The 13786-nt window shown below is 62.5% G+C and overlaps 2 protein-coding genes across 3 annotated transcripts; one reads left to right on the forward strand and one right to left on the reverse strand.

Moving 5' to 3' along the window:
• Window positions 1–682: 682 nt before the first annotated feature.
• On the forward strand, window positions 683–4245 carry LOC106898421 (toll-like receptor 2). Its single transcript, XM_014959660.1, has 2 exons — window positions 683–888; window positions 1912–4245. Exons 1-2 carry the CDS (start codon window positions 698–700, stop codon window positions 3269–3271), a joined length of 1551 nt encoding a protein of 516 aa, XP_014815146.1. The 5' UTR covers window positions 683–697; the 3' UTR covers window positions 3272–4245.
• Window positions 4246–10971: 6726 nt separating this feature from the next.
• On the reverse strand, window positions 10972–13670 carry SLC35A4 (solute carrier family 35 member A4). 2 transcript variants are annotated; one of them, XM_014959682.1, is made up of 2 exons: window positions 13465–13670; window positions 10972–12931 (listed from the first exon to the last, which is right to left on the reverse strand). In XM_014959682.1, exon 2 carries the CDS (start codon window positions 12865–12867, stop codon window positions 11920–11922), a length of 948 nt encoding a protein of 315 aa, XP_014815168.1. In that variant the 5' UTR covers window positions 12868–12931; window positions 13465–13670; the 3' UTR covers window positions 10972–11919. The 2 variants fall into 2 exon arrangements, with proteins under 2 accessions (XP_014815168.1, XP_014815167.1); XM_014959681.1 differs by having other exon boundaries at window positions 13318–13670.
• Between the last annotated feature and the right edge of the window lie 116 nt (window positions 13671–13786).

Raw genomic sequence — 13786 nt, forward strand, 5'->3', positions numbered from 1 at the left:
ATTAACAACAACAAACTGGGAATTGCATCTTCCCGCCGTGCAGCTTTGTTGCCTTCCTGAAGCACCTTCTGAAAACCACCCTGGGCAGAGAAATCCCTGGGGAATTAAAAATCCCTGGCAGGTCTTCCCAAGTGCCTGGTGGTCTCCACTTGCTGATGGAGAGTGTTAACGTCTTGGTGTAGGCACGGCCACCAACTGCTAGAGGAGCACGGGGCAAGTGATGTGGAAGTTCCTCGGCCAAGCCGAGTAGCTCCCTTGCCAAGGAATCCAACCTTGGGTGAATAATCACCATTCCACAGCAGATGGGAATTTGTCCCGTTCCCATCCTACATGGGACATGGGTATTTGGGGATGGTTTGGACATGGGGTATGACAGCCCCATGTCCTTCTACATTGCTCAGCCCCTGGTGGGCTCTGAGGCACAACAAGCCCAGAGTGTCTGGAAGCAAAAGTGTGTTGGGGCTGGTCCTGGGAGTGCATTTAGGGCTCCGTGATGCCACTCTCTTCCCTCATCCTCCCCGGGAAGGTGAGGAGCATGGGCACCCAGGCCAAAGTCCCCCCCAGCCCGCAGCTGCAGGGTCCCCTTGCTGCAGGGCGGCGAAGCAGAAGTGACTGGGGCGGCTGCGGCGCAGCGCGTGGCTTCCCGTGGCACAGCTGTCCCCGTCCCACTCAGGAAGTCACCCGGCAGGAGACACGAATGTGCCCGGGAGCCTGCCACCAGCTCCCCGCCGGCGGGGACAGGAACGCCGGCAGGACGAGCTGCAGGAAGACACCTGCAGGCAGCGAGGTGTCCTCCGGCCGCAGGCAGGGCAGGACCGGGCACGGGAGGGAGCTGGGCACCCCAGCCCTGGATTTGGCAGCGGTTGGAGGAAACAGCCGTGGGGCAAGGTAAGGTTTTGGCGTGAGGTGGTTTGGTGAGTCACTGGGCAAATCCAGCCCAGCTCCGCGCTGCCCTCGCAGCGAGGGGAACTTGCCGCCGGGGCTGGAGGAGAGCTTCTCCCCAGGAGGGACAGCATGGAGAGGTAGGGAGAGCTCCATCTGACGAGGTTTTTTGAGACACGGCCAGAAAAAAAGCTGTGGCTGATCGGGGCTAGTGCTGGCAACAGTCCTGCTCGGAGCAGGAGGCTGGGCTGGAGACCCCCAAAGGCTCCTCACCACTGCCCCGTCTGGGTGCTCGGACGGAGCTGAGTCAGCACATCCTCAGGAGCCGTTAATCTTTGCTCGCTGCTTCTTTGCAACCTGTTGATAAGACTTTCCTGCCAGCGGGACAGCAAAGCGGTACCTGACGCTGGCAGGGACGCGTACAGACCCCCAGGAATTATTTTCTCCTGTCCCTTTGGAGGCTGGTCATGAATCGGGTTACTGGGAAAGGAAAATATGAAGCTGCCTGTTGCAATTTCCTGCCCCAGATTACAGCGCCTGCCACACAGAGAAGCAAACAGAGCTGTGGCTCTCCCGTCCTGCGGTCAGGCTGTGGCTTTGCTGTCTCTGACTCCGCATTGCAAGTTTCTCCTGATCCGTGGGGTTTGCTGGTGGCTTGGGAACGGGAGCCTGCGGCAAGCGCAGCCCGGGCAGGAAAGCGCAGAGCCCGGTGGCTGCTGCCTCAGGAGAAGCCTCGCCGAAAAACCCTGCTTTTGGGGTGGGGTGGGACCAGAGCCACCAGCTCCCTGCCGAGGAGCTGGTGTTTGTCCAGCCTGGGTGTTTGTCCGGTGATCCGAGCTTCGCCCTGAGTCACGTCGCAGCAGCCAGGCGGGTGCGCCGGCCCCACGCGAAGGGCAGTTGGGCAGGAGGGATGAGGGCAACGTGGTGGTGGCTCTCCGTGGCTGAACCTGCCCAAGCCGGCTGGGTCTGAACGGCCCCCCCTCATCTGCCACCAGTGCTGCCTTTCACCCCTGCTCTCCTCATTTCTAGGTTGCTCACCATGAGCGTGGCTGTCCTCCTCCTCCTCCTGGGGCTGGGGTTTGCGGAGGCAGATGGCAGGTGTCACTTCAACCGCACTCAGGAGTACTGTGTGTGCTACCACCTCTCCCAGGAAACCATAGGCAGCATCATCCAGTGCCTCGCAGCCTCCGTCGTGGAGTTTCGGGGAGGAGAGCTGGAGAAATACGTAGCCTTCCCCATCAGTGACCTGGACCCCTCTGCCATTGAAATGCTGGACTCCCTTGTCATCAGAAAAATAATTTTGGGGGATCTCCTGGTGCCTGAGATACTCCTCGCCCGAGTCCTGAAGTTCTTCTCCTACACTAAGGTGGAGGAGCTGGTGTTTGAAAGCTGCATTTTCGAGGGGAGAGGCAACTGGGAGGAAATGGCCAACCAGGACTTGCCCATATTGTCCCTGCGTTTCCACAATGTGACGTCTGCCCCGCTGACGGGCCGCCAGCAGGACTTCTCCCACCTGAGCGGCTGGCTGGGGACCCTGCAGGAGCTGGCTGTCACTGCCTCCCGTGTCACCAGCCTGCCCTGTGGCATCGGAAAGATGTTTGGAGCTCTGCGCTCCCTGGATGTGGCGCAAAACAGCCTTGGGGATGAGAGCTTGGTGTCCGCCTTCTGCAGCGGGGCTTTCCCTCAGCTCCAGGTGCTGAGTCTGCGACACAACCACCTGAGATCCTACCACAGCCTGTGTGAGAGCGTGCAGCTGCTGCACGGGCTTCAGCACCTAGATCTCAGCCAGAACAAGCTCACGGCAGACCCATCCTCCTCCTGCCAGTGGCCGGCGTCCCTCCGAATTTTTAACTTGTCCGACACTGGCTTGGATGAAGTCTTCGCACCCCTGCCTCCCGGTCTAGAAGTGCTGGACGTGAGCTGCAACCACCTCCACGCCGTAGACATCTCCCTCCACTCCCTGAAGAAGCTCTTCCTGAACCAAAACATGCTGCGGGCTGTCCCCTCCATCAGGAATTACCCCGTGTTGGACACCCTCCACCTGGACAACAACCAGATGACAGAGCTGCTGTGGGACGAGGTGAAGCACCTGCAGGACGTGTCCGCAGCTGGTAACCCCTTCAACTGCTCCTGCTCCGGGGCCAGGGGGCTCCAGGCGCTGGCGGCCACGGGGCACCTTGGGCAGGGCTGGCCCCAAGACTACACGTGTCACTCGCCCCCTGACTACCAGGGCAGGCTGGTGGAGGAGGTGCCGGTCTCGGTGCTGCGGTGTAACAGCGCCGCGGTGATTGCCCCCATCTGCGTTGCCCTGGCCCTGCTCGGGGTGGCCGGGGCAGTCTGGCTGGTCAGGTCCAGGCCCGGGCTGCTCCGTCCCTGCTGCAGGGTGTGAAGGGGACGTGTGACCCTTCCCACCAGCGCTTCCCCGCAGGGGAGCAGCCCCAGGAGCTCCCCGGGAAGATTCACAGGACCCCCAAGTGCTGGTGAGGGGCTCACTCGATGTCCCCAGTCCCAGTTGAGCAGGACTGTCCCAAGCATTTATCCCACAGTGGCTGTGGCTTTGCCCATCCAATTTTGGGGGAGACCCACAAGCAAAGCCCCTCTCCTTGCTCTGCCCCCAGGGCTGCACCCTCCAGAGGGGCTTTCCTTATGGCCAACCCCAACTCCCCCAGCCCCAATACGCACTCATTGCCCCATGGGGTCATCTCCCCTGAACAAGAGGAGTTCAGCTCCGTCTGCACCGCTGCGGGCGGCGCTCAGATGTCCCAAGCCTCATTGGGGTCTGGTGGTCCCCCCCCTCCAGGGCCCCACCACCATCTTGTAGCCCTGTTGCCCCCCAGCACATGGCCCCTCTGCTGATCCTCCACCTCTCTTCACCTGGGCCACAGCTGTGAGGATGCCTGGTTTGAGAGGCTGTCTGCCTAACTGCCTTTCAGCATGAGAGAAAAACCACAAAAGACAGGAAAACGAATAAATGAGACACCCCCAATACACAAACACTGACGAGTGGGAGGTAACAGAGACTGCAACCAAGACCCAAGCTCTCAAGGCATTGGTGGATGAACCCCTCAAGTGTGACCTCGAAGAGATTCAACCAGAAATGTTTTAACTGATAAGAAGAACCTGTGTTTATTTTGTGTTATTTAGAAAAGGTCTCATAGGAGAGAGAAAATTGCTTATGGGATTCTGAGGGGGATCGGGGGAATGAGTAGGGGAAGGATCAAAGGGAGGATCATGATGGGTGCGTGGGGAAGGAACAGGGATGGGACAATGGGGAGGAGAAAGAAGGGGGCTGGTCGTAGGCAGGCAGCGCTTGCCCGGCTGGTGCTTCATCCCCGTGGCCTGTCCTGCCTTCTCATTAAATTCTCTTCCTGGGTAATTTCTGTGTCACCTCACTCTGTCCTGTTTGTCCCCACGTGCACGTGCCCTGTGGGCGAACGCAGGCTGGAACAGCCCGGGGGTGGGCAACCAGTGTGGAAAGATGCACTGCTGGAGCTGGAGAGGGGCTAAACAGGGTCCAGCCGTGGGTCCGTGATGGACTTGGGGTCTGCTGCCTGCCAGAGGGCACACGGGCAGGTGGAGGGTTGTGCCACCAGCCCGTGTCAGCCCCGAGGAGCTGGAGGGGAGGGCTGGAGCTGCGCCGCCCGGGCGCTGTTGGTGGTTGGGTGGGTGCCAGCAAAGGCTCTGCTCTGCTCGTGCTGGCCCACGGGGACCTGTGTACACCAGGTCTCTGCTTCTGCACCTCGGGGACTGGTGCTCAGCCCTGCTGCTGGCCGGACCTGGGAACGGGGAGCAGCAGCTGCCATCTGATGGAAAAGGAAGGAGAAATCCCTGTGTCTTCAAACCTGAGGATTTGCTTTCCCTTCGCAGCACCCTAAGGCACGTCCCACCCTGAGCTCTGCTCCAGATGGAGCCCCAGGTGCCACCATGGCTTGTGTCCAGCCTGGCATCACCCTCACGCCTCCAGACATTTGGATGGGGAGCTTGGATGCAGCTTCAGCATTTCCTTTCATGCTTTTTGATGTGACTGATCTCTGTGGTTTGTGGTTGCTTCTGGTGTCTAGAGAAACCTCCATGACAGTCCAAGGTCCCTCCACCTCCTGTTCCGGGTTTGCAAAGATGTCCCTCTTGGAGCCAGGAGCGCACCAATGGTGTAAGTGGGTCCCAGCACCCACCTGCCCCCCACAGCCCCTCTGACTTCTTAGCCAAAGGGAACTCAGCCTCCAGAACATGGTGCCTCCAGGCTGGACTCTGTCCCTGCTGGGCTCTGCCCACACAGCTGAGCCCGACACCCATTAATGATGCAGGAGAACACGATGCCCTTCCTGATTAGATGTAACTCCATCCCGTGCCCTGTCCCAAACAGCAGCTCGAGAGCCGCCGGTGCTGAGCTCGCCATGGACACACTGGAGGTGAGAGCCATTCTGGGGGACACCACAGGGTGCTTTGGAGGGCTCTGTCCCCTGCCTTCGGTGTGGCATGGCCATGGCCAGACCCTGCCCAGCTCCCCAGGGCTGATCCTGATCTGGGTCGATGCCGGGGGCCTGAAGCAGAACCCAGCTCCTTCCCCCTCCGCCCTGTGTCCCGACAGGCTGAGCAGGATGTCTCCGTACGAGCAGCCGTGGGATTCCACCAGGCAGCAGGTAGAGCTGGGGACACCTGCCTTTCGCCCAAACCCCCACCCCAGGGAACCGGGCGAGGGTGGCAGCCACAGCCATGGTGGCACTGGGACCACTGGCCATGCTGGTGGGGTTGGCCTGGGCAGTGGTGCCCCCCGACCCTGGTGGCTCTGAGCACCGTGGTCATAGCAGGAGGGCTGAGGGATGTGTCCCCAGGCTGCAGGGGGGCGCAGAGCTGGGGCAGGGGGGGATGACCCCCCCACACCACGTCACGCTCAGTGTTCTCAGGGCCGGGGGAGAGCTGGGCATCCAGCAGTGAAGACCCTCTGCAGCTTCTCTTTGCTGGGAAGGAGCTCCAGGTGAGAGTGGTGGGGACATGGGCATGGAGGGGACGAGGGTCCCCAGGGAACCAGGCAGGAGCAGAGGACCCTGTTCCAGCCACCTGGGTCCGGATGGGTGCTGAGGTCTCAGGCTGATCCTGCCCCACAGCCCCACGGGGCCCTCTCTTGTGGGGTTACCCTGGAGGTTGCCAGGTAGCAGGGGAAGGGAGGAGGTGTCCCCCCACCCCTGCCTGTGCCAAGCCCTCCATACCACCCCTGCCATCTCCATCCCAGTGTGCCCAGTCCCTCCTTTAGCCTGCACTGGTCATACTGGGATGGGGGAAAGCTGAACATTGTCATCCTCCCTCCCTCGTACCAGGAGAGCTGCTTGACTGTTGATGGCATCTTCCGCTTGGATGCAGGACAGGTATCATGGGCACCAAGTCCTTCTTCTGCACCCCTGTCCCCAGCCGGGCGAGCCAAGGACGTGCTGGCCCACGCCATGGGCTAGGGCACCCAGCTGAGGTCCCGGAGTCACTGGGCACCACCGCCAGCTCCTCAGGTGTCCCAGGCAGTGCTGGGGACCTGGGGCTTGGTCCTGTGTGTGGCTCCACGGGTGTTTCTCACCCCTTCACCGTTTCCTCTTGTGTGCTGGGACGTGGCTGCCCTGCCGGGATGTGCCGTCTGTCCCTCACTGCCCGTGCTGTGCCCTCCCCGGTGTGCTGTGACCACTGTGACATGCCATCCATGCTGTGCACCTGCACCGTGCCAGCCATACCGGACTACCTGTGCCGTGCTATGGGTTCCACACCGTCTGTGTTGTGCTGGCCCATCCATGCCAATGCCCTCTGGGCTGGGCCACCTGCCCCGTGCTGTTCGTGCCACGCCATCCTTGCTTTGCTGGCTACATCTCTCCTACCAGGAGAAGATCCTGGAGCTGGCAAGACCCCAGCTGGCCCTGGTCCCCCTTGGCTACAGCGTGTCCCTGCTGCTGTGGGCCCCCCGTGGCCCTGGGACCCGGCTGCCGTTCCAGAGCATGGTCTGCCAGGTGAGGGCACAGGGCATGGCGGGGAGAGGTGACGGGGAGAGGTGACAGGGAGAGGTGACAGCACATCTGCACAGTGCTGTGCCCCCGGTGGTCCAGCTGTCCCCAGCCCTGCTGGTCTGGCTGTGAGAAGGGCCAAAGGCTCCCAGCTTGACCAGCTTGTCCCCAGGTCATCGACACCGTCTTCCGAGAACTGGAGGCTGTGGGGGGCGATGCCCAGAGCCTGCAAACCGTCAGCCTGGTCCAGGTAGGGCAGGAGCAGGGCTGGCCAGGATGCTCCGGGGTGGGGGTCCTGTCCCCCCTCTGCCTCTGGCCGGATGCTGCTGGGCCGAGGGGGATGTGCTACCCCAGTACTGGTACCCACTCCCCTGTGCCAGAGGGTGACCGGGAGCTGGATTCCTTCAGATCCCAGGTTTTCTCACCTCTTTCAGGACTTCCCAGGGGTGGAAAGCCTGGGCTGCCCTTAGGGCATCTCCCAGCAGCTTGGTGGGAACGGGGGAGCCCTCTAACACCTTGGCATGGCTGGGCACGGTCCTGCAGGTCCCTCCAGTGTGTGCCAGGCTGGCACAGGAGCGATGCCATCTCCTCCCACCAGGCTGGGTCCTGCCCTTCGGCTCTGGGATGGGACCTGCCAAGCTCCACACCGGGCTCAGGAGTTCCCAGGGCTCTGTCCTTCCCTGGACCCGGGGCTGGAAAAGCTGGAAGTGTCCCTGAGATCTCCCCCTTCCCAGCCCCAGCCTGTGCATGGCCATCAGCAATCTGGGGGGCGGGGGTGTGTGTGCCAGCACCCCTCTTTTTCTGCCCCCCATGCCTAACACAGCCCCCTTCCAGGTCAGTGCCCACGACGAAGCCTGGGACCTGCTGCGTCCTGACGGCCGAGCCCTGCACGTGATGGACATCGCGCCCCTGGGCCTGTAGGTCCCCAATGCCCTGGGAGGGCTGGTACCCCAACTCTGAGCGTGGTCCCTGGCGGGGTGTCCAGCCCGACGACAGCCAGGGACATCCCTCAGGGGGCTGGGCGTGCAGGAGGGGGGGTGGACATGACCCTCCTCACTCGCTCGTCTCTCTCTCCTTCCAGGGTGGTGGAGGAGGCGATGGAAATCGCTGTCCCCGATGCCCAAGCTGCCATCGGTGTCTACACCCGGGGGCTGGGTGCCCTCCCGGCCCCCGCCGATGGGTGCTGTGCCACATGGGGGTGAGGGATACGGCCAATATCCCACAGGGTGGGGAAGGACGGGGCCATCTCCGGGCACAGCCGCAGCCCCCACTCACGCTGCGGCTTCCCCCCAGAGCCGGCAGCCTCTTCACCCTCACCGTGGAGCGGGACGTGGGGGGCGGCAGGCGCCAGCGCTCAGCTCTGCGGATCCTGGCATGCCCTGGGGCTGTGGGGCCCTGTCCCGAGCCGTACGTAGGGAGACGGGTCCCCTCTCTGTCACCCCTCTGGTGCTGCTGTGGGGCCGGGGTGGGATTCGGCACCCGGGGGTGAAGCAGGAGGGACCTGAAGATCCCGACTGGGAGCCAAGGGGTTGCTGCCACCCCTCAGGGACGTGGCATGGCTAACTCATCCCTAGGCTCTCCTGCGTGAGGGTCCCAGCCCCATCCCTCTCCTGCCCCACACGCAGGGCACCGGCCGCCGGCCACCCCCTGCCTGACACCGGGTGCCTGCCCTGGGTCGTCGAGCGGCTGCTGGAGGGGAACAGCCTGACGTTCCTGCTGCTGTGTGTGACACTGCCAGGTAGCCCCTGGGACCGGGACGCTGCTTTGGGGTCCCCCTTCCCCCAGGTTTCTCCCTTCCCCTGCCCCACACCCAGCACTCGGTCCCTGGCTGCTGCCCAGGGACAGACACCTGCAGCCATCGGAAGCCGGACACCGGCTCTGCCTCGTCCCCATCAGCCCTGACCCCGTGCCAGGGATGTCCCTGTGCTGGTGGACCCCCGTGGCTCCCACCCAGGGTTTGCTGCTGGCCCAGACACCTCCAGAGCAGAGATCCTGGCGGCCCTGGGGCTGGCCCAGCGGGTGAAGGCACTGGCCAAGACCATCTCGGTCACCCTCTGGGACCCTGCGCAAGAGCTGACAGCACGTCGGAGGGAGATCCGAGGGCTGCGGACGGAGCTGCTGGCTGGAACCAGCCTCCCCGAGCAGAAGATGGCTGTGGCCCGGCTGCGGAGAGCCCTGCGGGAGCTGCAGGTGGGGAAACGGTCCTGGCAACCGGATGGGACCAGGGTGGCACCGATTCCCTGGTTCAGATGAGGTCTGGGCTCCATCCTTGTCCATCACTGAGGGCAGGGGCTGGGGGCTGCTTGCCTGGGGGGTGGCACAGTGGCAGTGGGACGTGTCCCTGGAGCTGGGCCATGCCTGGAGGTCTTCAGCACCCCAGCAAGGACCCCCAGCCCCTTTTTGCAGGTGATAAAGAGCCAAAGGTGGGAGAAGAAGCAGGCAGCCTCTGAGGAGCTCAGGACAAGCCAGATACATCAGCCCTGTGCTGAGGTGGGCACAGGTCAAGCCGTGTCCAGGGACAACCCTGTGGCAGGAGAAGCCCTGAATGCCCATGACGTCTCCTCCTGCTCCCACAGGACCAGATCTCCGCAGGGAACGCAGGGCTGGGCCAGCAGCCTGGGGCCCAAACGTGCCCAACGGGTGCCAGCCTGGAGCCAGCAGGTCGGGAGCGTGGGGACAGGCAGGTGTCCCACTCCTGGGTGGCCGACATGTGGGCACGGACCATGTCCTTACACGGTGGGAAGTGGCTTTGGCAGGGCCAGGAGAGGCCTCAGTTCCTCATTTAAATGGCTTTATTCAGCCCCATCACGCTGGTTCCCCTTCCCTCTCCGCACCCAGGATCAGGTACCGGTGACAGCAGCCAGGCAGGGGACAGCCCGGCCCCGGTGAGCGCAGGGCAGGGCTCGCCGAGCCCAGGGCCACAGCCACGGCCACTGACTGGGGGTGACACGGTGAGTGGGAGCCCACCGGGTCCCCAGCTGCCGCTCCTGGGCAGGGGCAGCACCCACAGCCTGCTGTCCCCTGCACTGGGGGGGCACTTGGCAGTCCCCAAGGCTGCCCAAGCCGGCCATGCTCTCCACCAGGCCGGGAGCCAGTGCCAGCCGTGCCCATCCCTGGAGGTCCAGCGTGCCCTGGCCAGGGCACAGAGGCAGCGGCTGCGGGCCCAGCACTGCCTGCGCCTCCAGCCGGAGCTCGGGGACAGGGCAGTGCCAGGCCAGGAGGTGAGCACGGGGAGAGAGCCCATCACCATGGGCTCCAGGCTCTCCTCCTCCTTCCCTGGCTCTGCCCTTCCCTCACCCCTGTCCCCTGCAGTGGGACACAGCTCGCTGGCAGCAGGAGGTGGCCACGCTGCGCCTGAGGCTGGAGGCGGCGCAGAGGAAGCAAGAGGCGGCAGAGTGGGACCTGGAGGCCTCTCTGCAGAGCCAGCAGCAGGAGAGGCAGGCCTGCAGGCAGCGCCTGCTGCAGGTGGGCAGGGAGGGCTGGGGACAAACCTCCAGGCTGCCCGGGCTGTGCCAGGCAGCACCAGGTGTTCCCTCAGGTGCTTGGGGACCAGCAGCGCCTGGCAGAGGAGCAGAGGGAGGCCCTGGAGCGGTGGTACCGGGAGCTGCTGCAGGAGGTGCTGCGGGACGCGGCGGAGCTCGCCGCACGCAACCAGGAGCTGCGGGAGGCCAGAGGGCTGGGCTCAGCTGATGCCACCACACAGACGCCCTGAGCCACCTCCTGCTGCCCCAGCAGGACCCCTGCCACCTCAGTGCCCACTCCCTGGAGCGGCCCACCAGCCCTGACGGCAGGGGACAGGCCAGATCCAGCTAAAACAGAGGGCAAAGCCTCCCACCCTGCCTGCTGAAACCTGGCTGGGGGGAGGGAGCACTTCACCCTCTGCCCCCACCGGGAAAACCCTGCTCTGCCACCCTGCAGGAGCACGGGCTCGGGCACAGCCCCGCAGGAGTGGGCACAGTGGGAGGGCTGGTGGTCCCCAGGCTGCTGCCACATGGAATAAAGCGTGAGCCCCTTCATTGAGATGGGTGTTGTCAGGCTCAAATGTGCCCCCGGCCCCCAAACCTCCCCCACACACAACAGCACCCTTCCTGCAGGGAGGACACACACATGCTGCTGTTCAACCCCAACTTTAATAGCCTCAGTCACAGCCAGCGGCGACTTCTGCCTGCCAGGAACTCACTAGCCACAGCACCAGTACAAGTTTGGGTACAAATTCTCCCTTTTGGGGACCAGCTGAAATGGTTCCCACATCCCCCTGTTCCTCATCTGCTCCGCACGGACCGATACTGCTCCCGAGAGGGGAAAACGGGGCCTTAAGGAGGGCAGCCCTGAGCCAGGGGCTGGGGCACATGGTTAAAAACCTCAGAGAGGTGTGGGAGAAACACCTCTGGCTGTGGCAGGAGGCTCTCCAGGCAGGCAGAGGGCTGGTACCTCCACAGACCCAGAGGGAGAAACCCTCTTCCTCACCTCACCGGGTGCTCAGAGGGGTCACAGGCCAGCAGGAGTCACCTCCCGCAGCGCCCAGGCCGCCCTGAAGCCATGGGCTGGGCATCAGCTGGACACTTTGGATGGATGTGAGCCCCTGTCACAGGAAAGCACCATCCACAGGAGCTGAAACAGCCTTAGACCAAGGCAGCGACCGTGCAGCGGAGCCCGCAGCATAGCGGAGTGAACCACCGCAGCAGCGTGTACAGGCACAAAACGGGTGGGTGGGCTCTTTGGTGGGGGAAGGTGGGGGAAGCAGCTTGAGAATACATTAAGTCACATGAACGAGGTGCTCAGGACCCACCCGATCATGCAGGAACCTGGTGGGACAGACCCCAGCTGGACTGGAACGGGGTCCAGCTTCCTTCCCCCCCGGGAAGGGGGATAGGATGCTCTCCCCCTCAGCTGAGCTCCTCCAGGGCTGGTCTTGCGTTCACCCCCCAGTAACAACTCCCTGTGAACAGCAGGGAAGGGAGCAGAGCTCCGCTTCGCTTCCAATGCCAGCCCCAGCACTAAGCACCCCTGAGGAACAACTACAGACAGCCCCGGCACAGGCAGGGCAGGGAGGCAGCAGCTACCTGACCCCATAGTACAAGTGAACAGCGAGGCCGATGCACGAGACGGCAACGAAGAAGAGGAGGGTGAGTTGCAGGTTGAAGAGGGCGACAGACAGGAGGGCGTTGACCAGGATGGAGCAGGAGATCACGAAGAGCCTGGTGATATTACTGCTGTGCTTCATGACCACAGACATGATCAAGCCGTTCACGGCCTGGCTGACCACGATCACTAGCACCCAGGAGGAGAAGCCCTCCAAGAAACCGCCCTCTGCGCTGCTCCAGAAGTAGCCCATCAAGTTGAGCAGGACCCCGAAGAAGTAAAGGAAGAGGTTCTGAAGGCTGAGGGGCAGCGCCTGGGTTTTCAGGATGGCTTCTGTGTAGACGGCAGACAAGCCCGATATCAGGCAGTACACCAAGATCAGCAACAAGCCCACCAGCGTGATGTGGAGCCGCATCACGGAGGGGCTACCAGGGTCCTGCAGGCCACCACAGCTGTAGCTCACCCCAGCAGCCACCAGCAAGAAGAGAGCCAGCCACTTGCGCACGCCGAGTCTCTGGCGCAGGAAGAGGCTGTAGAGGAGCGCGGTGCTGACGATCTTCAAGTTACTCAAGACCTGGTAGGTGCTGGGATCCATGAAGAGCTGCATGTGAACCACCAGGTTGTTGTTGGCGGCGTAGAGGAGGGCAGAGAGGGCGAAGGGGGCAACGTGGCGCCACGACACAGCAACTCCCAGCAGCTCCCGGTCCCAGGTCAGCAGGAAGAGGAAGGAGAACAGCAGCTTTGTCAGCTCAACGAGAACCACGACGGACGCGGAGCTGAAGGGAATCATCCCGTCCACCTTGCACAGGGTCAGGAGGGGAGCGTGAGAGCCGTATATGGCTACAGACAGGACCAGCATCAGTCCCCACAGCCCCCGCCGGAGCACCCGGTTTGCAGAGCCAGCAGCGTTACCAAACATCACCATTTTCAGGCAGTAGCCAGCAAGGGCGAGCTGCTGTCAGTGCAGACAGGCTAGACAGACTCGCAACCTAGAACATTCAAGAAGAGACCAAATACCGTTAATTTAATGAGCCCGGTTAAAACAGGATGTCACCTGCTACATTTCTGATGCAGTGGAGGAGAATGGTTTTGTCTTTCATTAGGAAGAGAACTACAAGGCTCCCCAGAAAGCCACACAAAGCATGTTCCTAGGGCAAAGCGTGTGCTGGGTGGAAGGGCAAACGGGTAGCAAGTGTGAGGACATGTCACAGGCAGCCTCTCAGTCCGCAGGGGCATGGGGAGAGCGGTGAGGGGAAAAGGCAGCTGGCAAACCATCAGCCGCCAACGCTTCCAAGCTACCGTGGGTTAGTGGAGTGATCACTGCTGTCACGGTGCTGTAATAAACACTCCGTAACCAGACCCGCTGATGTCTCACAATGATGTGCTGTAAAGCCCTTTTCCAGTGGAAAATAACGATGCAGGTGACGCGCCTCTGAAAGCCCTAGGAATCTTCTGCGCCTGCTAACTAAGGAGTACCGTTCCTACAGTCACCGCTGCCAAAGGACGTCTGGCTAGTCCCGACCTTTTTTCAGCGAGCTCAAATAGTCCCGGATTGTCTTTTCAACATTGGGCACAGCATAGTTCTGGGCAGCGTATATCCCCGTGCAGGTCCCAGCCACGAATCCCAGGACAGACGAGAAGCGAAGTTTGGCTACCAGGTAGCCTGCCAGGAAGCCTTTGAGAAAGGGTGAGGCCAGCAGGGAGCCATCCTGTGGAGAAGAGCCAAGAGTGAGACACCAGGCAGGGTGGGCTTACACGGATAACGCACACCGGGCACACGCCCCAGGGGATTTTTTTTTTTTTTAACGAAGCACCCTCAAAACGGGCGCCTGGTCAACCCCGAG

Source organism: Calidris pugnax, unplaced genomic scaffold, assembly GCF_001431845.1.
Source record: "Calidris pugnax isolate Ruff unplaced genomic scaffold, ASM143184v1 scaffold418, whole genome shotgun sequence".
In the NCBI taxonomy this organism is placed as follows: domain Eukaryota; kingdom Metazoa; phylum Chordata; class Aves; order Charadriiformes; family Scolopacidae; genus Calidris; species Calidris pugnax.

Excerpts from the sequence above, each read along its gene's own strand:
- LOC106898421 (XM_014959660.1), top strand. The coding sequence starts at position 698 with ATGTGCCCGGGAGCCTGCCACCAGCTCCCCGCCGGCGGGGACAGGAAC. Across the intron at positions 889-1,911 it reads GGAAACAGCCGTGGGGCAAG|GTTGCTCACCATGAGCGTGG; the intron begins GTAAGGTTTTGG and ends CCTCATTTCTAG.
- SLC35A4 (XM_014959682.1), bottom strand. The coding sequence starts at position 12,867 with ATGGTGATGTTTGGTAACGCTGCTGGCTCTGCAAACCGGGTGCTCCGG.